Genomic DNA, 26,275 nt, shown 5'->3' with positions numbered 1-26,275 from the left:
CTCATAGTAGAGTTAGGTTTGTGCTTATATTGCCAAATCTTAAAAAAAATCATGAAGATACAGGAAATCAAAGGTGGTCTTTATATGTTGTATCTCACATGCACTTGATTGTTAGATCTATTAAAAAGGTTCTCTAGATACTTCACTTATTGCATCTAATCTGTACTTGTGCTTAAATGTTATATCATTTGAAAATAAGTTAAATTATACATGTGCTCATTATTTATTATCTTCATGTATCCATTGGTACTTAAACATCACATAATTTTGAAAATGTGTTATAGATATACATATGCTTATCTTTCTTTATCTATATGTATCTATATTTAGGTATTCATACCATTGATGACGTGATATATTTTGTTGATCTCTATAAACTTATGTTATTTGCATAATAAATTACACTCACTTTTTTTGGTATGATCATGTAGTATGGTCTAAGTGTTTGGTATATCATTTGAAATACATTCATGCACTTAGTACCCTCATTAACCCATAGGAATAGCATAGTTTGGTTCAAGATAGGTTCCTAAGTTCAATATTATGAAACTTGAACTAAAATGAAACAAGTCTTGCTATTGCTAGATTTTATTATTCTAGAATTGTTGATCATGTCATTCTAGCAAACATAGAAGAAATTGAGTGAAAATTGAAAACAAAAAGAAAATAAGAAGATTCATTTCAGAATATTGTATCTAAGCGAAATCGTTGTAATTCAAACCTTAGACATCCTTTAAACAAACAAGGTTGGGTCAAAGCACAAAACTTAGTGAATTTTCAAATATATTGTCAATATCGTGAGAAATTCATAAGTTGATTCATTAACCCAAGGTGTTTATCATCTAGGAGAGACTCTTGAACATCCTTAGCTTTTGAGATTATCCGTTTGAAATCAAAATCTTATAACACTTAAGGGATATTGGAACTTGGTTCAATGTGAGGAATCCATATAAGTTATCTTGACTTTTCATTGAACTAATCATGTCTATGAGCCTTAATATGATCATTCATCCATGACATATAATGTCACTTGTTTTGAAATAGTCTAAATTGAATATAAAACACGCATACAAGTGAAGATGATGTGCTAAGAAACTTTGTTTATCTTAAACTCCTTCACAATAAACATAGGTGTACATAGTCTATAGAGTATCTTATATGTTTGCTTATTTATGATATCCATATGATCTATAGTGTATCTTATATGTTTACTTCAAATTAAAGAGGGAACATTAATAGTAATAATCATTGAACCCTTTAATTAAAGGCATTTGATTTGAATTAATAAATTTTTGCCTACTATGTATATGTGATCTATGTATATCATACTTGAATACTCTTAAACTAGATCACTATGTATAAAATAAATTTGAGTTAGTTGAAATCATAAATTCTTCAAAACACTAAAACTTGAATCTCATGAGATCGTTTGATTTAAATTAAAAATCTCATTGAAAATCAAAAGGTTTTGGTCATATAAGCCCAATTTGTGCCTAAAAGTCATATATATAACTTAGAAATATATGTATTGGGCTAAAATGTGTTTTGTTAATATAACTTAATCTTTTAAACTCAAATCCATCAAAATACATTAAACAACTTAATAAAAGATAAGAAAATGAAAATGAGCATTCCCAAAGGGCATGTTCACTTGCGTTCCCGCGGGAGCAAAGGAAAGGAAAGCGCTCAAAATTTTCTCGGGAACCCTCGTTTTATGCTGTTCGCTTACTTTCTTTGGAAAATGGAATATCTGACATGGAATTGATAAAAAATTACGTGGAAAACTGGGTTTCTCGCAAAAGGCGCGATTCTCTGTCTCGCCAAAACGATAGGAAAATGAGTTATTTTCCTTCGCGAAAAAATTTATCGGGATAGGGACAGAACCACGCTCGAGGCAAAAAAGGAGAAAATTTTCTTCCTTCGTCGACTTCACCCTCTCCGGTGGCATTTCTCTCTCCGGCAAGCACAGCTTGACCGGCGAAGTGACACTCCGACAAGGTACGACTTCTTCCTTTCTTCTTCTCCGAAAATCCAGTGGTTTGAAACTCCTCTGCAAGTTTTTTTTTTCTTCTTAGTCAAAAAATCTCATTTCTTAGAAGGATCAGCCTCCTTTAGCCTTGATCTACAAGATCTACACAAGGTCTACAGTTGAAACCCTTTACCCTTGTTCATTTCTCATTTTTCCCTCCTTTTGTTTCTTCTGAAACAGTAGTGAAGGGTTTAGGGTTTCATTTGGTATTGTTTGGGATTTTGTCACTCAGTTAGGATCTAGGGTTTGGATTTTGTGAAACCAAAGGATTTTTCTTTGTTTTCTCAGATCCAGGGTTTGGATTTTTAGGGTTTTCTGTGTTTTTCATAATAAAGTTCTAATTGGAAGATCAAGTTATTTTTCTTTGTGATTCGGATCTATGATTTTCCTTGCATTTTTGTTTCAATTCTTGGGGTAGATATTACGATTTTTTTTCAGTTTTTTGTTGTAATAAGGTTTCTGATTTTGGGGTTTTCGTAGTATGTTTGCTTTTCTTTGCAAATAGGGTTTTAGATTTTGGGGTTTTGGATTTCTTGTCATCTAAATATTTTTGCATGTCTGATTACTAATTATCTTTACATTTTATGGATTGTTTGGTTCCTTGGCCTTTCTTCTCATTGGTGGTTTTGATATAATGCCTTGGTTGGTGGGTGGATGGGTGTTGATGATATGTGGGTGGATGAGTGTTCGTGGGTGGATGGGTGTTGCTGATATGAGGGTGGATGGGTGTTGGCGGGTGGATGGGTATTGATGATACGTGGGTGGATGGGTGTTGATGATATGTGGGTGTTTCTCATACATGCATTGGGTTTGGTTTTCATCAAAAACCTGGCTTGTTTTGTTGGTTTAGGGTACTAATTTGATCTTTTTTTACATATTCTGTAGAGCTTTCTGATATAATGTCTTGGTGGTTTGGTGTTGCTAGTATTTGGGTTTCAAAGTAGGGTTTTTAATGGATTGAAACTGGAATCTCTCCATGTAGGGCTACCATCAATCATCATTCCTCGAGAACCACCAAATAGGAGGATGCTTATTATTTGAGCTGCAGCTCTAGTAATGGCTTCGGTAGCTACAGTGACGGCTAGGGTTAGACTTTACGTTGAAAAAATATGACAAGGGGCCCTTATGAAAGTGGGTACGAAACTCGTAGGACATTTGTTACACAGATTACAAATGCAGAGAATCATTGTATTGCGCTTCTGCGAATGGATGTTCGATGCTTCCGCAGCTTCGTCGCGATATTTAGAAACACGGCCCTGCTTGAAGACACAATACATTATTGTGTTGAGGAACAAGTGGCAATTTTCTTACAAGTAATTCCCCACAGCCAAAGGAATCGTACTATTAGAGCATCCATTAGACGGTCAAGGGCGACTGTTTCGAAGTATTTTAACAAGGTCCTATGTATTGTGCTCCAACTTCAAGAGTTGTTCATATTACCTCCATCAACGGACACACCACTTCACATTGCTAACAACCCGAATTTTATGCCGTACTTTAAGCTACCGTTTATTACCTATGTAGTGGCATTTAAGTTGCATAGCAAGTGACTGATATGTCAGCACTGACAGTTGACAAGATTGAATGTCCATATTGTAGGACACACATTCAAGCAACAGTACCCGAGGATCAATCATCATGCCCTCTCAAAATGTGCTAGCTGTATGTGACTTCGACCTGAAGTTTACTTACGTGTTAACTGGGTGGGAAGGGTTGGCATCAGACTCTAGGGTCTTAGCAAGTGCTTTATCAAAGTTGAACGGGATTCCTTGTTTATCAGGTAGTACTGAGTTTGCCTTTTACTCCATACCGTTGTTGTTGTTCTCGGTTATGAAACTTAAATATATATATATCCTTTCGTGTGTCTGTAGGAAATTTTTACCTTGCTGATGGTGGGTACCCATGCCTGAGAAATTTTATAACTCCTATCCGATGCATTGGTTACCACCTAAACGACATTAGAGGGCGCAGACCTCGAACTGCAAAGGAGTTGTATAATCAAAGGCATTCATCAGCAAGAAATGTAATCGAGCAAACTTTCGGTGTCTTGAAGAAGCGATTCAACATAATAAATACGCCACCCATGTACCTATTCGAACGACAGGTCGACATAGTGTTAGCCTGTTGCTACGTCCACAATCACATAAGGAGGGAGATGCCGAACGATACATACAGTCTGATTGTGGATAATGAGTTGGGACTAACTGTAGCGGAGGAGGACGATGAAGAAGAAGAAGATCATTTTCTTACTAAGGCTGAAGATGTGAGAGCAGGCGGTCTACTTCGAACAAGAATAATGAATCATATGTGGAATGATTTCCAAGCACAATGACGTGGTTGTCATAAGGATGACATGTTTTTGGGTTGTAATAATTTTATGACTATTTCGATTAGACTTCTGCAACTTTGTTTCATCATATGGTTTTTTATTGTATTAGGATTTGGAATATTCTTGGGTTGTAATAGTAATCTATTTCATCGTACTATATTTGATGATATATTGTTGCGACTGATTATTTGGATATTTTTATACTATGTTTCACAATGTTTCAGATATAATGGAATCAACTTCAGTAGAGAAGAGGAAGAAAAATAACTCCTGGAGCGACGATATGGATAGGCATCTCATAGTAGCCATACAGCATCAAATTGCCGAGGGCCAGAAGGACCCTAACGGTTTTAAAGAGGCTGCGTACAGTGGCACAACACATGAGCTTACTACTGTCCTTAAAAAGCATATCACAAAGGAGCACGTTAAGAACCGTATGAAGACGATGAAAACCAACTATAGGATTCTTAACACTATCGTCAACCTGAGCAGATTTGGCTGGGATCCATAGCTGAAAAAATATCTGTGGAAGACCCAGTGAAGAATGACTATTTGGCGGTAAGTATAAGTCGTCATAAATCCTTCTTTATTTTCATCAGAGTTTGGTCATAATCCTTACAATGCCTCGTTTTGTTTTTAGAGGAATCCTGAACATCTTCACTTCTTTAATAACCGTTGGGAGCTATATGAGGAGATGAAAGAAGTGTTCGGGGAAGATTATGCCACTGGGGAGTTCGCTAGGGACAGACATGCCCCTTCTCAGGACACACAGGATGTAGAGGGGCTTTTCTCATCGAGCCAGGCAGTAGGGCTCGATGATATGTTCGACCCCTGCTTTTACTCCTCCCCCAGCTCCCCGTGCTTTCAGATCACATCATTCATCCCCAGTCAGAGACACCAGCATGGGCTTTAATGACTCATCGCCACTGAAAGCCCCAGCATCATGTAGTAAGGGAAAGAGGAAGAGGCGAACAAGTGGTGCACAACTTTCATCTAATATGACTTACTTGTCAGATAGTGTTAGGATGGTTGCTGAGGCCATCATAACAACTGGTGAGGTCCATAGCCTTGCTGAACTGAAAGCCACTGTTATGGGCATGCCTGGTTTCACCATGATGGAGTTGATTAGGGCCTACACCTACCTGTACAAAAGTCACAAGGATGCTGAGGTCTTCCTTTCCCTTTCAGAGGATGAGCATATGCATATGATGAGAGATATTATGGCGCGTTTGGCGTAGATTGGTATGGGTTGGGGTCGTTTTTGGGAATCATACGATCGTAGGATATGATCGTAGTATGGCTTTGATACTTTTTGTGTCTATATTTTAGAGGACTTGTTATGTTGATGTTGTTCATTTTGTTGGACTTGTTGGCTTTATTGTGATGTTTACATTGTTGGACTTGTTTGCCCGACTTTTTTGGTGGTTGGGCGCTTATCCTATGCAGTTGGGTGCTTATCCTATGTTATCGGACTTGTTTGTCCTAGATGGGCGCTTATCCTAGTTGTATTTTGTTGGACTTGTTTGGTGGGTGCTTATCTTATTATCTACTTTTTTGTTGGACTTGTTGGGGTGATATATTTTGTTGGACTTGTCTCTTTATTATCTCCTTGTTTATTGGTACTTTTTAATACTGTATTTTCTATATTCTTGTAGTATTAGAGCAATATGTGGACTCTAGCCATGGACAGGACTTTGCTAGCTGCCATGATGATTCAAATAACAGAAGGAAATAGAGGGATGAATGGATTCAGTGTCATGTCATTTAACAATGCCCTCATCCATGTCAACAATGCTCATAATATGCACCTAAACATATCCCAAATCAAAAAGAGGCTGCGAACATTAAAAAAGAACTACAAACAAGTAAAGGCATTGTTGGAACACGGTGGGTTTGATTGGGATTCAACGAGTAAGATGATTTCCATATGCAATGAACTGGGCACATCACATATTACGGTACGTATGTCCATGTAGTATGTTTATGTTTTGTTCTCTTATAAAATTACAATTCCTACATCTCTTATGCTATGTTTTTCATGCAGGCTCACCCTGAAGATTTAAGTGTGTTAACACAATGACACGACTTGTTTGACGAATCCCTTGTAGTCTTTGGGGACGATTATGCAACTAGGCAGTGGGCCCGTTCAGTAGGATTGCGCGACTAGGTTACTGATTATCTAACTGGGCAGTGGCATCTGTAGTTCAGTACTGTTTCTGTTTATTTAGAGTTTATGGATCCAGTGTTGCTTTCTGTACTGTTATGGCTCTTATTCTGTTTATGGCTCTTAGCCATGTAAACTTAAAGCCCCATACTTTGTTTATGTAGACTTTATGGATTCAGTAGTGTTGGTTATTTAGTTATTTTTATTTGTATTTCTGCAGGTTAATGGCAAAAAACAAGTTCTATGTGGTTTTTAAGGGAATGCAGGTGGGCATATATGACAGTTGACAATACTGTCATGTTCAAGTTAACGGGTTTAGTGGAGCGTGCTTCCGTTCGTATGGGAGTAGGGAGGAGGCAGAAGCTGAACTTACTGCATTTTTACATGCCATTAGTGGGCCCAACAAAGATAGGAAAGAAGAGACTAACATTCCTGGGGATTCCCAAGCCTCAACAAGTTCTTCTGTGACGAGTTCCTCTTCCAGTTAGGTTTTATTGTGGTGTTTGTTACTATGCTTTCCATTTTGTAGGCCTGTAACTATGTCAGATTATGAAATATGGTTCAATGTGACTTTTCTGTTTAGTTTTTCCAATACAGTTTAATTGGCAAGTGAACAGGCGAAGGAAACTTTTTCTCTGGATTTCTCAGGTTTCCTTGCGCAAGTGAACAGGCACATGATTCATTTTCATGTACAGTTTTTTCCTTTCTGCCACATCAGATTCCTTTCCTTTCCTAAGAAAATAAGTGAACGGACCCTAAAAGATAACAACTAGCTTGCTTCTCCAAGAAAATATGAAAAAAACTAGTTGTCTCAAAATGATAGAGTTGCTTGCCCTATGATAGGTTGCTTGAATGGTTATTATATTAGCTATCCTTGCTGTGATTGTTTGTTGATGGTATTATATAGCACTCTTTACATTATTACCCTTTGATTGGTATTAGCTGCATGGTAAAGATGTTAAACCCCCACTGTTAAAAGCTATTCAATGGGTGCTCATGCCTTCTTTTGAAGGAACGGTACCATCACTCTATATTGAAACATCTAACTCTTTGGCTAAACCATGATCATTATTATGTGTCTTTCCTTGCTATATTTGTATATATTGTATGTACATATTCATGGGGGAGCATGTCTTGCCTAGTTGACCCATGATTTCATTTTAGTAGCAAACATGCAATTATAGCCCAAGGGTTGTTTTTCAGCTAATCACTCTCTAAACCCTTGGAGATCCTATTAGCACGACCCTTTGAATTCATACCATGTATGAGTCACCACAAAGGGGGAGCTAAATGTCAAATTTGTCATTTTTAGCTTATCATATAATGCTTAATATGTGTATCTCCTCATATATAATAAGTATCTTCATTTGAAGTTTCAATGATTCACTTCGGCCTGTCTTGAGAACTTATTCTGAAAACATCTCTTTTTTATATAGAGAAAAAGACTCCAATTTGTGCTTCAATTCCATATCATTCTTAAATTTCAAAATTATCTTGGACGACCTCGTAATGTTTATCACCTCTTCCATTGATAAGATCCTTGTTTTGAGCCTTATCGTGCAAATCTCTTAGAATTCCATCCATAGGGTATTATTTCAGTTGAGTATCTTATATCCTATGAGTTTACACTCTTATCATGTTCACTTGAAGCTATCTACAACGATCTTCATGATAAGTTTGTCCAAGATGAGTTGTTATTGTCATATCATTAGCTATCTTGCTTGTCATTCCTTGATTCTTTTATCTTATCTAAGGCCTATGACAAATACATAGGGGGAGTAGTTTACTCCATTTGTATATCATTCGATCTTTATAATCATTGGATTGCATTACACTTGCACATATCCATTTCTATGATTCAATATGCTTATCATGTGTAATTTTACTTTATTATTTTGTATTCATGATAAGTAATTAAGGGGGAGCTATTAACTTGCAAATCATCTATATTTGCTTATCATTGTGTGTTTTCCAATGACATCTACTCATCAAATCATGATAAGATTCTTAAAGGAATTCAAAAAAATTGGGAGCTTATCATGCTATACTTTACACTCGCACTATTTCTCTCATGATAAGTATACAATGAACTTTAACTTTTCATATCTATTCTAATTGAATGGGTCATAGGGTTACTTAACATTAGATATCTTCATATACAGCCTAAAACTGCGATAAAATAATGTATCTCTTTGATTTTTCAACATAGGATTGCTCTGTCTTAGTTTATCTCAAATTCTTATGGTCTTATGCTCTTATCATGCATATTTTAATATAATCATCATGTATCCATGATAGGTTGATAGGGGGAGTGCTTGTTGAATATCTTTTATCTTATATTGTGCTTTAACATTTTAAATTACCCTTTTTGCTGATGCCAAAAGGGGGAGAAGTTATGAAAGTGATTAGTTGTCCTTGGAATATATGCATTATATGCCTTATATTGTTATTTCTAACTTATGCATATATCGAGGGGGTGTAAAATACATCATGTTGCATATCTGTTCGGTCTCATCTTCATATCTATTTTGGTATTGCAAACCTCTTAATCAATTTGGTCTGTTATCATAAAAAAGGGGGAAATTGTTAGCCCAAGGGTTCCCATGGGTTCATCCAATCACCATGTTTTGGTGATCAACAAACACAAATTGATTAGTTCTTTTATGGATTAATGTATTGCCTTGGAGTGTTGTGCTATAGACAAGCCATTCATAGGTCAATTCGTACAAGCACACCACCATCATGGCCAAAAGCTTGAGGATGAACAATTCAACTGTCAAATGGGCTAGAACAAACTCAGATCATCATTCTTTAAAGCTACAATTAAGGGAGAGCTCCAATTCAAGCATCTCAAGCAAGTGAACATTCAAAGAAACGTCAATGAAGGCCAAGGCTTGAGGATAAACATGCGCAAAGGGCAAATGAGTTTGAACACATTGGCGGCATCATCCTTGGAAGATGTCAAAGCAAGAAGCACGAGTTGAAGATCACACAAGCAAGCCATGACCATATAGGAAGATCAATGAAGGCTAGTTGAAGAACTGTACAAGAGAGTGCATAGAATGGTAGATTGTACACTCCATCTCTTGTGATTTCTTCTAAAGTCAAGGCACTCATAAAAGTACCTAAAACTCACTTAAAAATACACCAAAATATTTTTAAATGTGACCGCAAAACCAAGTGGCCCCAAAGCCCAAGTGCTAAGTTAAGTTTCAAAATTGAAAGGTATGAAATTAGCAATTGAAAAATAGATGCATCACATAAATCCTATCATAACTGGTCCAAAAATATTTTACATATTTTTAAAAATATTTTTAGCAAAAAGATCTCATCATTTCCCTTCAAATCGAGTATAAGTGCGTAGAAATCCGATAAGAAACGAAGGAGATATGAATTTTACAAGTTGGGAGCTGAAAGTTGGAAATCCAGGTACGGAATTCCGAGGGATCCCACGGAATTCTGTGGAACCCCATGGAGTTCCGTGAAGTTCGCTGGAACTTAAAAAATATAGTCATTGGAGTCCTAAAAGTTGCACAGAATTATCGTTTTGCCCCTGTATCGACTAATTTTGATTTTTGGCTATATATATGGGTTTAAACTTGGATTTTAATTTAAGAAAAAGGTTTTCCTACATATCTAAGGCTTGTACAAACACTTGCAAACCTTCTTTGCCTTGAACGTCTCTCTGCACCTCATTTGTGCTTTGATCTTGATTAAACTCTTTTGAGAGTGGATTAAATTTTACTTGTAATCTTCTTTGAGAGATTTTTTGTGTGAGATTCAACTTGTAATCAAGTCTACATAGAGGTTACATATTCTTTTTATTTCTTCAAGATTCTAAAGAAGGTCTTTTGAAATTCCAAGGGTGGTCCCTAGTACGGCAACTTAAGAGGAGGTAAAATTAGGTTCCTAGCAAGTTTTAACCTTTTGAAAACTTTAACCCAATTTTGAAGATTAAGAGATCAATAATGAAATTCAAGCACACAAGTTAAATCTAAAGGTGCAATGCAAATGTAAAGCAAGAGATTAAGAGAGAGTGCACCCGAGATTTAAAGTGGTTCGGTCCTCCAAACGCGAGGCCTACTCCACTCCACCAACCAAACCCGTTGATGGCTTCACTATGGGATCTTCTTAACTTCGGCGAAGATCAATGCCGATTACAATTCCGATTGCCTTTAACCTTGGTGGCAATCTTCACTACGGAGAGTGGGCTCTGCTTCTCCGAACACTCGCCCAATACAAGTTTCTTGAATAAGAAAGAAAGAACAAAAAATCCCTCACAAGGGTTTACAACTTTGAAGAAGATGTACAAATTGAGCCTATGATCCAAATCCTAATCTTAGAGGATGAGAGGCATATACTAGCTTGATTCACTCTTAGGATATTCCAATAGGATTTTAGAGTGTTAGGATTGATAATTGGGAAGTTTAGAATGCCCATATTTATAGAAAAACCCAAATATGATCGTTTGAGGGCATAGTGGTAATTCCTGCAAAAATTCCCAACGGCTATAATTCTTACCGTTATAGTGTTCTCGGAGTTTCGAGAAAGTTTCTCGGATTTTCGGGAATACAAACAGAAGTTGGAAAATTCTACTGGACCAAATCTCGGAGCTCCGAGGATTTCTCAGAGTTCCGAGCTCGGAGCTCCGAGAATTCTCTCTGAGTTTCGAGAAGCCTATCAGCAGCAGATTTTCAATTCTGTTTCTTGGGCTTCCAACTTTGCACCAAGTTAGGATTGTTATGAGGGTTCCACATTGTTGGAACACCACAAGGACAATCTCTTAAACATTTTAGGGGTGTGTGTTTACTTAATTTATGCCTATCAAAATCCTAAGCTAGGATTGGATCTTATACATTCTAGCATAACTTCGATCTTCAATGTGATTCTTCAAGTCTTCAATAGTCTTGGATCTTCGATGTCTTTGGCCTTCCGAATGTGGTCCAATGAGAGCTTCTTGGCCTCAATCCAAGCAATCTTGTCTTAACACCATTAGATCTACAACTTAGACAAGCAAACACATTAGTGATCTTAAATCACTTGTGTATTGGAATCATCAAAATAAGATGGGAATGCCAAGGTGGGAACCATTAGGCTTACATATTTGATTCGGCCCGCTAAGAAAGGTGAATCAGGATTGTAAGAGGCTTTTACGCTTCGGCCCTTGAGAGGAGAAGCTTGCTTGTAAGAGGGTCTTACAATTCGGCCCAAGAAAGGTGAAGCTTGTTGATTGTAATTAGCTCATTAATCCAGCCATTTGAAGTAGGATCGCGATAGTGGATACTCTTGAGTACGACCTCAAGAAGAGCGGATGTAGGCCTTGGGTTTGAAGGTCGAACCACTTTAAATCTTGCGTGCAATCTCTTCTCCTTCTTGGTGCACTCTCTCTATCCCTACTATTTTATTTGTGCTTTCTTATGGTTTGCATTTACTTTGCTCTAGTTCACTGGCCATATTAAAAAAAGGAAAATAGATTAATATTGGGTAATCCATAGCTAATTTCCTTTTTAGGCTAATTACAATTTAATCAAGTTCGTGAGTTAACTAGGATATTAGGTGTTCATAATTTCTATCTATCTTATCTATTCAAACTTACTTGATTAAGAGAAAGATGAAACTAGGGTGAACTTGAATAAGTTTTTAAAAGGTAAAATCCTGTCAGATAACCAATTCACACAACACCCCCCCCCCTTGGTTTGCCCAACTGGGATTTCAAGCTTGGATGGCGTTGTGGACTTTGGGCTGAGAGTGGATTTAGCCGATAGGGAGTGACATTACTTAATTCTTCCATTCTAGGTTGTTAGCTTATTCAGACGGTTGAGAGGAACTTTATTTGATTTAGTTCTTCTTGTTTATGGCGAGCGATTGTTGTTCGCGAATTATGGAGATTAATTCCTAAGGATTGTTTATGGTATAATTTATACTGCCTTTTTAGTTGCTCTGCATATTTAATGTTATACAGTTGATATTGCATATTACGTCTTGTGTGCCTGTGTCATGGAGGCATGGGCACAAGGCACTGTCGCGAACCCCGGTCCGGGGCTTGACACTTCAATGAGATTATAAACACACAATCGCCAATCTCTTATTCTAATTCTTACACACTCAATACGCCACTTCATAAGGATCAAAGCCAAGAGCACCCAACGTCCAAACAAACCCACCTTCACTTTCCAAACGTTCAAGCTTTCTTCTTCCGCTCTCTTTGTCTCACTTTGTATTTGGATAGTAATACATTCTATATCTTGCATCTACCAAACCTGTCTCACTCCTTTTCTCCCCTAGTCTAACAACTAAACTATAAGAGAAACCCCCACAATTTTCCAAACCGTCCAAGACTCACTCTCCTCTCTTTTCCAATGCTATTAGGAAACTATACAAAGAGTCCCACTTGTTCGAAATAATAAATACATCCCATTATCCCAAGAAAGTGGAATTTTAGCAACTTCCCTCGATAGAAATCTTAACTGCCGAATAATGGAGCCATAAACAAATAAATGTGACTGATCAATGCAGTTTTGGGCATATTTCTCGCCCATGGTGGGGCTCATGGATTGATGGGTCAGGTTCAAAGAGGGTGTCACATTTGTACAATGGGATTATTGATACCACTGAATCATTGCCCTTTTGTTGTAGTCGGTATTACACCAAGTAATTAATCTTCATACATTACAAGTTACTAATGCTAATTGATTAGTAAAGGAAATAAGTAAGAGATCGACTTCTGATGAAAGCCCTAATCATAGATCTCAAGTAAAATTTTCATTGAATTCATGAGATGTTAAAAGAAAAAAAATGCTACACAAGACATTAATAACCCACTTTAATACGATTTACAAACATACGCTTACCTTACATCATAGTAATCCCAATAACCGTATATAAAAATGGAAGCTGAAGAATAGCAGCCCCAGAAAAACTTGTATTCCGGCCAGAAAATATCAAAGAATAAATTGCTTAATAGAGCCCTAACTAGGTTTAAAGTCTGAGATCAATAACCTTGACACACTCTCAGGAGAATAAGTTGCTTGACCACCCTTCGTATTCCACTTCAAATTGATCCCAGTCTTGTGAAGAAAGCCCAACAATCTATCAGCTTCAATTACTCATTTATCATAAGAGTTGCAGACCTTGAAGATTATATACTTACATAAGCTTTCATATTTCCTGTAACAAATATTAAATTCATTACAACCAACCCAAAAATCCTAAGAAATGCATTGAAGATTTTATACCTTTCCCTGTTGTATATAAATAAACCAAAGCCTGAAGAACATATGGTTAAACAATCTGTACAATAGAAACACATATACTATATACGTATAATTCAATAATATTATATACTATGGTTCTGGACCAAGTCGAAGCTCCAAATCCAATTCACAATCCTTCCCTTCTTTCCCCTTCTCTTCTCGATCAACTTGGGCGCTCGATTGGACATCCAACTCATCCTCAAACAGGCTCAGTGGCCACGGCTTTTTCACAGTTGGATTGTTGGAGGGTAACCCTTGTGTTTGACTACTACCCGATGCGGATCCAGGAAAATACATGGGATAATTCCTTGGATTTTCCAAGACAGGTGACGGAAATTGTGGGTACTTTTGAAATTGCGAGAAGAACACAGAATTCGAAAGATCTTCGTCAGGCTTGTTTGTCACTGAAGGAATCGTTTGGTCTCGGATCCTCGCTCGATCTCTCCTGTGAATGTTCATGTGCCCCCCTAAGGCTTGTGCAGTGGAAAAGCCTCTCTTGCAAAAGGTGCACTCGTAGAATCGGCCTGTGCCGGTGTCCTCATTGATAGTTTCATTCTGGTTGGTTTCTTGGTTTGAGGACTTTGAGTCTTGGATTTGATCACTATCCATCATAGAGAGGCTTTTTTCTTGTACTACTTGGTTGTTTATCTGAGTATAATATGACAAAGGGAAAGACGATCGATCAAAGACTAGAAAATTTTGGAAGGAGGAGAGATGGTTTTGAGAAGAAATGGAATTTAGAATATGGTGGTATGCAGTGTGGGAGAAGGGACAACTAAAGACATAGGCATTGTCAGCGTGTCTAAACTGATATTGTCTTGAAGGAGACACGGTTTGACGTATTGCTATGGGAGCTATTCATTTAGACGGCTATAAAAATGATCCACCTTATGAACACAGCTTTTTTCTGTTATTATTTTTTTCCAACTTTGTCTCCAATTTAAGCTGTTGTTGCTTTCATCCAGTTTCTCTCACGCGCTTTCCACTTTGGCCTCTCTCTCTCTCTCTCTCTCTCTCTCTCACACACACACACACACAACATATTAGATACAACATATTAGATTTATGGATATGATAGACTTTTCGAGTTCAAGAAACCTGTTTAAATTAACGTGAGACTATTGATAACAAAGAAAAAGGATGGAATTGGAACTTGCATTTCAATGAAATTATGAGTAATGATAGTAACAAAAAATAAAACCAAGTAATCATCAGAACTAAACAAATGTTTTAAAATAATCATCAGAAGTAAACAACATAAAAAAGTGTTTTCTGAATAATCTACATAGTATAAGAGAGGAAACAATTTTTATTTTTATTTTGAAGGAAATCTCTGATCCTAGAGATAAATGAGAGAACTCTTCAAAAGATATGGCTTTTTTATTTAAGATCATTATCACTAGAAGCATGTTTCATTAAATAAGGGGTGTCATTATCAAATTCAGGAGTGGAGAAAACATTTTCCTTTCGCCATTAATCTTTCACACTCTAAAAAGAAAAGGAGTGCCATTATTAAAAAAAGGACTATATATGAAAATTATCAGCTAAAAAGAAAAAGAAACACACACACACACACATATACATATGAGAGAACATTTCCTACACACTTGTGTAGGTAAGTTACCTACACACTACCATAAAATACAGTGGGGGCCCACATTGTTTGGGTGATCCAAACAATTCATTTGAATGGTCCTCACATAGATAGGGTGTCCACAAAAAATCAAATCCATAGGATCATCCTAACCATTCAAACTATGGAGGCAAAGAATGGACTAATTTGTGAAGGTTTATACACGTCCATTTTACTTCCACAAATCATAGGGTTGGGATGATCCTATGGATCTGATTTTTTGTGGACACCCTATCTATGCGAGGACCATTCAAATGAATTGTTTGGATCACCCAAACAATGTGGGCCCCCACTGTATTTTAAGGTAGTGTGTAGGTAACTTACCTACACAAGTGTGTAGGAAATGTTCTCTCTCTCTCTCTCTCTCTCTCTCTCTCTCTATATATATATATATATATATATATATATGGAAAAGGTTTCTGAGGAATTGCTCACCGTGAGCAACCTACTAAATACACCATCTCCCACAATTGTTTGACTCATCCAACCTATTCATTCTATAGGTTAATTATGATTAGGATTATGATTTGTCAAGGTTTAAAAGGATGGCTAAAAAATGGGCTTCTATGGATCGAATGGTTAAGATTATGTTTTGGAGTGGTTTGTTAAGATCACCCTATCTATGTGAGGTCTTATAGAATGAATGGGTTGGATGAGTCAAACAACATGGAGATGGTTTATATATATATATATATATATATATACATATTTGCTTTCAACTTTTTAACCAAAAAAAAAAAATATTTGCTTTCAACTTTTTAACCAAAATAAAAAAAAATGCTACTCATATTGTCACTACCATGTTTTATTGATTGCTCAAACTCAGCTTGTCGTTTCTGTTTTAATTAGCTTAGAGATAGTTGGAAACTCTAATAACCTTTGACAGCTATTTAAATGAAGTGCAATTATTAAAGAATGGTAGTGATAGCCTATATAAAAATGAGAAAGGGAACACAGGAATTGAATGTAGGTGTTAGGGCAATTAAAGGGAGGAAAGTAGTTCAAAAGATGGGGTAAGAAGTGTCGTTATGAAAACAAAGAAAGGTATGTTTCATTATCGTCGAAATAATCGTTAATAGCTATTTTCTTCCACGTGCCACCACGGCCTTTAGTGTAAATAGGGTACTCATGAATACACTAGACTGGGTACCCCGGGATAGAAAACGGGCGAATATACCATTTCCCATAGAAAATTCTTTAAAAAAAATGAGTGCCATTACGAAAACAGGGCAGTCTGGATATTATTTGCCATAAAATGTTTTCATTCCTTTCTTCTAAAATAATGAGATTAGGAAAATAGAAACGTGGGTATTAGGGCAAAAGTGGAAAGTAGTTCAAATGAATGCGTAGACTAACCTAAACGTTTGTCTTCACATGTATGCTCTTCTCCCTTGCATGTCATTGAATGGAAGAGAGACAAAAGAAGTTCGTAACCCTCAAGAGTCCCTTTTTACTTTTCCTTTTTAAAAAAAAAATTTCAGAGTATAAACAAAGACTGGGAATATAAATGGCCATTTGAACATGCGATAATCATCTCCTTTCCTTTTCGAATGTTTTTAAAGCTATATACTAACAACAATAGCAATTACACCAACGACAACAAAGTGAGTTCGATCTGCAACTACTCTTGACTACTCCCACCTTATTCAACTCTATTGTCGTTACAATTTCTCCATTATTGCTGTTGAAAACGTGTGACTGAGTTCTGCAACTACTCTTGACTACTCCCACCGTCTTCAACTCTATTGTCGTTACAATTTCTCCATTATTGCTGTTGAAAACGTGTATGTGCGTGTGTGTGTGTGTGTGTGAGAGAGAGAGAGAGAGAGAGAGAGAGAGAGAGAGAGAGAGAGAGAGAGAGAGGCAAACTAATATTATGGTGAAATGCATGTGAAACTATAAATAACTATGGCTATGGTTAAATGCATGTGACCCAGATACCTAGTTTCATTAGAGAGAGAGAGAGAGAGAGAGAGAGAGAGAGACTATAAGTAGAAAAGATTATGGTGAAATGGATGTGACTCAGATACCTAGTTTCAGTCTAGTTTCAGTGGGTAGGGTCTGTGTAGGAGAAAGTGAGATACATATAGGGAGAGAATAAAACTATAAATAACTAACACTATGGGGAAATGCTAGTGACGGGAGTTTTCATAAGGTGTTCACGCGTTTATACGCGTGATGGGGCACGCCTTAATATTTGATCCAATTAATGACTGCTCAAATATCTAAGGCGACAACTATGTAGAACCCCATTACGAGCATGAAAGCTCTAAACACCATAGAATTTCTCACTCCCCCAGCACCATATAGTTTCAGTAGTTTCTCCATGTTGTAAGCCTGTATAGTCCAGTATTTTAATGAAAGTAATGTACGGACAGCACCATAGGATGATCGGAACCGTGCAATTAATGGACCACAAGGTAAATAGGCTGGGTGCAAAAAATTATTTCAATATCATTATCTTAGCCCTCCGATCTAATAGGAACTGCAAACCTCTATAGATTGGAAGGTTGAGATCGCCCAATGGAAATGATATTTTTTGAGCCACAACCTATTTACATATATTGGGACCTATCAAATAGAAGGTTCGGATCATCCAACAGTGTATGCCATAGAGTACATTTTAAAAAATACTGGACTATACGGCCATACCCCACGTAAAATCTCTGATTTCAGTGACCCAGATATTTGGTTCCAGTCATTCTTTTTTAAGATGCGGGAGAATACAGAAATATTTAGTGCCGTTAAATTGCAATCAGTGGGCCCCTTCCATCTCGTACCAGCCATGTATTGAACAGGTAGGAAATCCTGACCATCGGATCACAATCCTACAAATTGATTGTAGAAAAGAGAGAATCAAATATCTAGGTAATGATCAGTATTCAATTCAAGAAAGCGCATCTGATGGACGGGTTGATCTTTCAATCGGCATGATCGATGGCTACAGAATTTGACGGTTGGAGAAAACTTGGTCCTAAGTCTAGATAGATCAAAGGTGGGTCCCACGTATTTGGTTATATAAAAGTGACTTTAGGGCACCTTTGGATGCCAACAAAATCCTTCCTTGTTCGTAATTATGTTTTTTTTTTTTTCATTTAATCTTATTTACAAATGGGACATTAAGGCCTCTTTGGAAGCCATTAACTGTAAGGTGATGGGGGTAAAATACGGTATAACCGCAGGATCATGCCGCGTGTATATAATTATCACCAAAAGATCTCTTATCATTACATATCATTATCTTTATCTGTTATCTACAAGAAGGATTAAGCAAGCGGCGTACGTTATTAACTCTCTATGGCGACAACATTCTGCCCAATACAAGTAAGAACTGAAGCCTTTTTCCTCAAATGATGAGGAGCGTCCACATGGCACACGACAAATGAGATTGCATGCAGGTGAGACAAGCATATATGTGGAAAACACACAAGGAAAGGGACTTGAATCAACAAAGGGATTCCCACTTCCTGAAAGATGGAAAACAAGAGGACCATTCTCCTCCATTAAAGAAGGGCCTTAATTGCCCATCAGAGCAAGGATAACTACTGGAAAGGAAGAGTGAGAGGTGCAACACCATTACTCCCCTTCCCCCGAACCCTACCAACCTTTGGATCACCCACATCTTAGAAAGAACCCGTAGTTGAGTCTGGTAACCTAGCTACTCACGCCATTATCTTGCTGGTTCATTTATTTGGTTGATGTCGAAATCTTACTTGGGTGTCGAAGTGGTTGTTCGGGACGAAGCCCGGACCTCCTTTGTCTGTGATTGCAGGAATCAAGCGGAGGATCTCTATCGGCCGCATGACCACGGATCCAGATTTTGGAATCATCAGATTGGCCCCATCCGTGGGACCCTTTTTGCTAGAACATTTTGTGGCAATGAGAAACCCTCTTCCCTAGCAAGAAGATAGAGTGGTAACTAGGAGCCGGGCCCAACTTGCAACGGTCGACGTTTCTGTTTCTAGAGAGCAAGCTTCGTGAACCTCGGGGCAGAATTTACCCGTATCAAGCGCCCCTCAAACGGTTCGTACCATGGAAATGTTTAATGAAGTTTTTTTGGAAATCTTCTAGCGTTTGCGCCCTCCTCCTGCACCTCCAGCCCCAGGGAATCCCCCTGCCCCTCGTGGACACATTGAAGTATATGAGGACAATGGAGAGTCACAAGAAGATCACCACCCTCGACGACAACGGGAACCGGATTATGCTGCTTCTCCAATCTACCAATAGTCCTGTGCCTCTTGGGAGCCCGTCAAACCAAAGCGAGTTGACAGCCCGCCTCTCAACCAGCCACACGGAGCCTTGTTTATCATGCTCGTGGAGGTCGACTCCAAGGGTTGCCTCCGGTTCACGAGGAAGAAGTGCCAACCTCCGCCCAACTGCTCGGTCTGGAGCATTTTACTGAACACCAAAGACAGATCCAAGAGGTCAAACAAGAAATAAGAAAGCCCTACACGAACGACATTCTGGATGAATGGGAAAGGGAGACCTCCACCCATTTTACCCCAAAAATAACCAGGGCCACAGTCGATGCAACAATAGATTTGACACGGTTTGGATATTACGATGGCACCACCGATCCGCTGGAATTTTTGCAAACCTTCAAGAGGATAATGTCTCTCTGCGACGCATCGGACGGATTCATGTGTAAGGCATTTGCCTCCTTGTTAAGGAAAAGTGCCAGTGACTGGTATTTGCACCTGGAGCCCTGCTCCATCTGTTTCTTCCATGAGTTTGGTAAGAAGTTCACGACACGTTTCGCAAATAATCACTTTCGCCATGATCCAGCAAATGCCCTCCTTTCGCTCCGGCAAGGAAGAAATGAAACCTTAAGAGATTTCATTGTTAGGTTCAACGCCGAGTTGTCTCAACTCACCAAGATCGATGTTCAGATAGCGGGGGCGACCTTGGAGCACTCTATCACTGATAAAAATTTGAAAGTGCAGCTAACACTCAAACCACCCAAGGACTTGCAGGAACTAGAGTCTAAAACTAGCAAGCTTATCCTAGCAGAGGAAGCTTGTAGCCGCAATAGGAACAGGGATCAGGCGGGTTCTATTGATAAAAAGAAAGAAGATCCGAGGCCGCCCGGAAGGTTGCAGGCAGATGATAGTCCGGCTAAAAAGAACGCTTCCCAAGTTTTTAAAAGATTGGGATATGCTCCCTTAAAGGTTCCTTTGTCGCATGTTCTTTATGCGATAAAAGACTGTATACACCTAATTTTGTCAAGGCGGTACTAATGATAGGTGTCGCAAGGAAGAACCTTATGATGAGTCCCAAAGGACAAGTTCGGTTTCTCTCAATCTCTCTTTAGGGTATTTTTGAAAGAAACGATTTCTGAAAACCGTGTTATCTCAGAAATGCAACCGGAAAGCCTGTTTTTACACAGCACCCGCTTTTTTCGGCAACCGAAAAGCCTGTTTTGCACAGCACCCGCCTTTTACGGCATAAACCGATAAGCCAGTTGTCACACGACATTTCAATCGGTGAGTTAACTTTGAGTCGAAAACTTCCGTTTTTACTCAAAGGACACTTTGTTTCCTGAAGGCAAGCGATATTAGGTTCAATGGAAAGTCCCCAGAACGAGTAATCTAATGGATCTGACCGCATGTGATCGGAATTCAATAGAAACTCGCCTTTAAAAGACAAAAAATCACTTTTTTCGAGAACGGAGATGAGACGAAACTTCACGCCTTTCAAAACATGATGTCACCCAGGTGATGTCACCTAGGTGACACCAAATTTCGCCTTTAGTCAAAATTACCTCTCTTTACCCCCCCAACTCTATAAATAGGGGGGTAAGGTTAAAGTTAAGTTTTTTACTCTGATGAAAACCCTCTCTCTCTCCCTTGTTTTAAGTAGAAAACCCTGGTTTTTTGCCCCTTTTGGCCAACCCAATCCAAACCCCTGCAGAATTTTCAGAAAAAATCCTAGTTTACTTATTTCTAGAAGAGAGAAAGTAGAGAAACCCTAGGTATCTCACAACGAGCGTCAGCATTTTGCCGAAATTCTGAAGGTTTGGAGTGACATCTTTTAATTAGCGCCGTTGTTCTATCGAATTTCAAAGAACTACGAGCTATTTTTCAATAATAGTGTCATTGTTCTGTCGAAATCTCGGCAAACTTGAAGCCCCTTCGTCAACACAGCGCCGTTGCGCCACCGAATTTTGGAAAACGTGAGGCCCTATTATCTAAATAGTCCTTTTGTCAACACAGCGTCGTTACGCGGTTGAAATCTCGGTAACCTCAGAGTTCTTCTCTTCCGAACAAGCGCGGTTACACTACCCAACTCTCTACAAGTTCTGGTAAATTTACGTTTAATTACCAGCTTTATATAATTTCCTTTACAAAGTAAGGTACGAGGTTGTGACATTATAAGATCCCGGCTCTATTTACCTAGATTTTATAATATAAATCCCTCTACGTTTCTTTTCCTTTCCTCACTTTCCTTTACAAAGTAAGGTACGAGGTGGTGACGTTATAAGATCCCGACTCTATTTGCCCGAATTTTATAATATAAATCCTTCTACCTTTCTTTTCCTTTCCGCACTTTCCTTTACAAAGTAAGGTACGAGGTGGTGACATTATAAGATCCCAGGCTCTATTTGCCCGGATTTTATAATATAAATACCTCTACCTTTCTTGTACTTTCCTCACTGTCTTTTCCATTTGATTTAAGTTAACCTAATTGTGATCACGTTGCGAGATCTTTCGGGACTCATTCTACAACATACAATCTCAATCAGGATAACTACCATTTTTTCGGTCTGTTTTTGTAAATTCACTTTATTTACATCATGGAATTAAGCATAATCTAAATAAAGAATAAAAAGATAAGTTATTCTGTTTAAATTCTTCAAAAAATGCCAAATTAAGTCAAGAGACCAGATTAATCCGGGCAAGAGGGGTGCCTAACACCTTCTCCGATTGTAACCATAAGCCTTACCCAGATACTTTTAAGGACCATGCCTTAAAGAAAACAGAGCAAAATTATAAGGTTCTAGGCCCAGAGCAAAAGAACCCATTTGGTTACTGTTCCTCCAATGAAACTCGGGTAACACTCCCCTCTTCATCGGACGAACAGACACGGGTCCTAGGCCCTAACCTCGGTGGCGACTTTGAGTTTCTCTTTCTTGCGAAGTGAGGACCCTGGTCCTGAGCCCGCAAGAAATGCAGATCAAACTAACACTCTCAGAGAACCGGATGTGGTGATCCCCTGCCGCCTCACGCGCACGGGAAAAACTGGCTCCCTCAAAGGCCAAGGTCTTCTGACCCCCCTAGGAAGCTAAAAACTGATCCTAAGATATCCCTCACCGAAAAATATTGTGATTTCCATTCGGATCATGGTCACGAGACAGATGATTGCTATCATCTCAGGCTACAGATTGAGAAATTAGTCGAAGAAGGCCAGTTGAACCAGTATCTCCGAAGCCCGACGAGGATAGAAAGACCTCGTACCCGGTCGAAAGAACATCGTCGTTCCCCACCCCGTCGCTCACGAAGCCGCCACCGCTCTCCACGATGATATCGAAGTAGGCATCATTCTCATGATCGTCATCATACCTCCAGGCATGGTTTTAAATTTCGACTGAAATCCGAAATTTAGGACTGAAATCGACCGACACCGAAATCGATAAAAATCGAAATGGTCATTTATTTCAATCGAAATTTCGATTTTTCCGAAATTTGACCCAAAAAATCTTTTTTTTAATATTAATTTAATATTTCATCGAAATTTCTACCGAAATTTAATATTGAATAAAATATTAGTTTCGGGTTTTGTACCAGATTTCGACCGAAATTTCAAAATTTCAGGGTTCGAAACCGGTACCGAAACCGAAATTTTAAACCTTGCCTCCAGGCACCGCCGATCCCCGAGAGGACATCGTGAGGATAGGTCCCATTTGTTACATTGGTTGTAAAACCCCGAGCAAAATCCGCTACATGTTGCGGAAGAATAAACCGTGTAGAGCAAAAATTTTACTCTAACCTAGGATTCCTAGGGATTAATTAATTTTATTGTGATTCAATAAACATAAATATAAATACCTTTATGTAGAAAAAAACTCGTCCGCTTGATCTACTTCTCGAAAATTCGCCGACGATCTAATCGACGCGAAACCACAAGTTGAATCGATGGATTCCTTTTGTTGCGTGAAAGATCTTCTGTACAACTCTTTGTTCACTTTATAACTTGACCTAGATCAGATTATACTGTGGGAATATGTATTTAGATCAATAGAGCTTGGTTGGATGTTTGTCTTTGATCTAGAAACGACAAAACTAGTTGATGGAATTGAAGGAGAAGAAGAAGAGAAAGACTTTGGGGTGTCTTCCAATTTTCAACACATGGAATTATGAAAGAACTCTTGAAAACTCCATCCATATGTCTTATATTTATAGAGTTCTCAATTTCCATATGCACAATCCAAAGTTTCTAGAGAAATTTCAAAAAACATGGAAACTAGACACAATTGAAAGCTCCAAATGAGCAAAACAAGCTCTAATTGGGCAAGCAAGCCACTCCCCATTATGGAAACCCACATGGGACGTCCAAGGGAGCTTGGCTTGCTGCCCAAGCAACCCTTGGTTGCCCCATGTGGTTCCAAGTTTCCAATTTTTTGTTTTGTTGCCTCTCTCTCTCTCTCTCCCTCTCTCACTTTCCAATTTCACATGTGTTGCTTTAATTTGAGAAAACAAATCAAGCAATTATATTCTAAATATAAGTTGAATTCCAAATTGATAATGGCACACCACATGGTGCGTGTGGCAATGGGGCCCACCCAAATTCGTCCCATGTGGGTCCACTTATCCAATTCAATTCCCCATTGCATTTCACATTTAATTCCCAATTAAATTATGCAATCCAATCATATCCATTAGGATTTAAGCTCCAATATATTTTATGATATTCCCAAAATACCCTTATGGTTTATACTTAACCATTTTGGTATTCCCAATGTATCCCATAGTGCAAATACACTATATACATTGTGTATATCATTTCAATGCATCCAATGCCACGAAAGTAGTTCGTGTACGCAACCAAATAAACGCATGACCTCTATCTAATAGATAATAATAATAGGTCAATCGAGTAGTGAGTGGGATCGTAGCAGGGATTCAACGGTAGATCCTGCAGAACCCACAAGTGGGCCCTACTGCGATTATTGTACCATAGCCTCTACTACAATCGCATTGAGTCAGTGGCCTCCATCGAGACGTAATCCTGAAAATAACCGTCAAATCATCATACCCCTAATCACATCAAATGTGCAAGTCCTTTCTCCAAGTCCACATCTACTGAGTTGAGTCCTACGGGGGGTGGACATCAACTACCCCCTGGGCTCACTCACGGTATACCTTTCAATTAAGCAGTGTTGGCCCGTAAATGCATTTGCTAAAAACCATTTCAAAACTTATTTTGTGAAATCCTTTTGATAAACACTTTATCAAATCCACCTGGCCAGATATTTTTCTAGGCCTACTACTCTGACCAAAACCGTAGATGTTATCCTACAAAATAGGTGGAGAATTCCATGTCGTGTATCACTATTGACCTCGAAGGTTCGTCCAACATTCCAGTACTACCCTCTAGTGACTCCAAGAGAATCATGGTTAGATAGAGCAAGAATGAGAGACTCGCCAACATACCAATATGACCCCTCAGGTCAAAGGACATGTAAAGGCTCTGTCTGGTAGAATAGCTCAACTGTCTCCTGTCCACAAGCTATTCTAATGTGGTCCTTTTAAGTACGCAATCTCATTGTCGTGCCCATTCTATCTTTCTTAGGGTCCACTACTCGAGTTATTGAGATAAGTCACTCCACATCTTGTACATGTTGGCAAGATAGATGCTAGTTGTATACAGGAGGAGGTATCCAACCTCAACCCCAACTAGTAACTATTAAGGTCTGCAAAGAACCAGAATCCCATATCTCCTTACTCCCTAGGATCTGTGAATCCATGAGCATGGATTTCCTACTTTGCTACCTAAGGATAAATACGTGTCAATAACAAGTAGCATGTCACACATATCTAACTTTTAGTTACCCATTAATTGTCATGAAAAAAAACTTTTATCGATTAACATGCGAAATATACTGGGTTTTAGGGCACCTACTCTAACAGTCTCCAACTTATCCTCAAAGCCAGTTATGCATATTTCTTAGACCCATACCCTCAACATGTTTGTCAAAGACCTTTTGACTAAGGGGTTTGGTAAAAGGGTCCACCACGTTATCTGCTGAGGCAACATTTGCAATAGCTACATCCCCTCTGTCAATGATCTCCCATATCACATGATACTTTCGAAGTACAAGCTTAGACTTCTGATGAGACCTCGGTTCCTTTACTTCAACAATCACTCCACTGTTATCACAGTATAGCATAATGGGTCTCTAAACAAAGGGCACGACTCTAAGGTCGTCCAGAAACTTTCACAGCCATACCGCCTCTTTCGCTGCTTCACTCGCAGCGTTGTACTCACCATCAGTTGTGGAATTTGTCGTAGTGTCTTGCTTGCAACTTCCCCATGACATTGCCACATTTGTTAAGGTGAACACAAAACCAGATGATGATTTCATGTCATCAACGTCAGACTGAAAGTCTGCGTCGGTAAAACCAGAAACGACCAACTCGTCTGCAGTGTAAACTAAACAATAATGTTTAGTTCTCCTGAGATAATTGAAAATATGTTTAACTGCTGTCCAATGCTCTAGACCTGGGTCCGACTGATATTTGCTAACCACACTTACAGAGTGACAGATATCTGGCCTTGTACATAACATAGAATACATAAGACTTCCCACAGCCGAAGCATAGGGAATGTTGTTCATAACCTGCTTATCCTGAGGTGTCTTGGGAGACAT

The 26,275-nt window shown here is 38.5% G+C and overlaps 2 protein-coding genes and 1 pseudogene across 2 annotated transcripts; 1 reads left to right on the top strand and 2 right to left on the bottom strand.

The window, feature by feature from the left end:
* Positions 1-4,184: 4,184 nt before the first annotated feature.
* On the top strand, positions 4,185-5,596 carry LOC143857033 (uncharacterized). The gene is made up of 5 exons (XM_077367305.1): positions 4,185-4,305; positions 4,583-4,752; positions 4,851-4,916; positions 4,999-5,180; positions 5,227-5,596. The coding sequence occupies exons 1-5, from the start codon at positions 4,185-4,187 to the stop codon at positions 5,594-5,596; spliced, it is 909 nt and encodes a 302-aa protein (XP_077223420.1).
* An 8,269-nt stretch (positions 5,597-13,865) lies between these two features.
* LOC143857032 (transcriptional regulator TAC1-like) lies at positions 13,866-14,384 on the bottom strand. The gene has a single exon (XM_077367304.1). It carries the CDS (start codon positions 14,382-14,384, stop codon positions 13,866-13,868), a length of 519 nt encoding a protein of 172 aa, XP_077223419.1.
* Positions 14,385-25,549: 11,165 nt separating this feature from the next.
* On the bottom strand, positions 25,550-26,275 carry LOC143857031 (secreted RxLR effector protein 161 pseudogene; annotated as a pseudogene).

This window comes from Tasmannia lanceolata, unplaced genomic scaffold (assembly GCF_043159265.1).
Source record: "Tasmannia lanceolata isolate RefF3 unplaced genomic scaffold, GAP_Taslan_0.1 ptg000024l, whole genome shotgun sequence".
NCBI lineage: Eukaryota > Viridiplantae > Streptophyta > Magnoliopsida > Canellales > Winteraceae > Tasmannia > Tasmannia lanceolata.
This window is presented reverse-complemented; position numbering and strand designations above follow the sequence as displayed.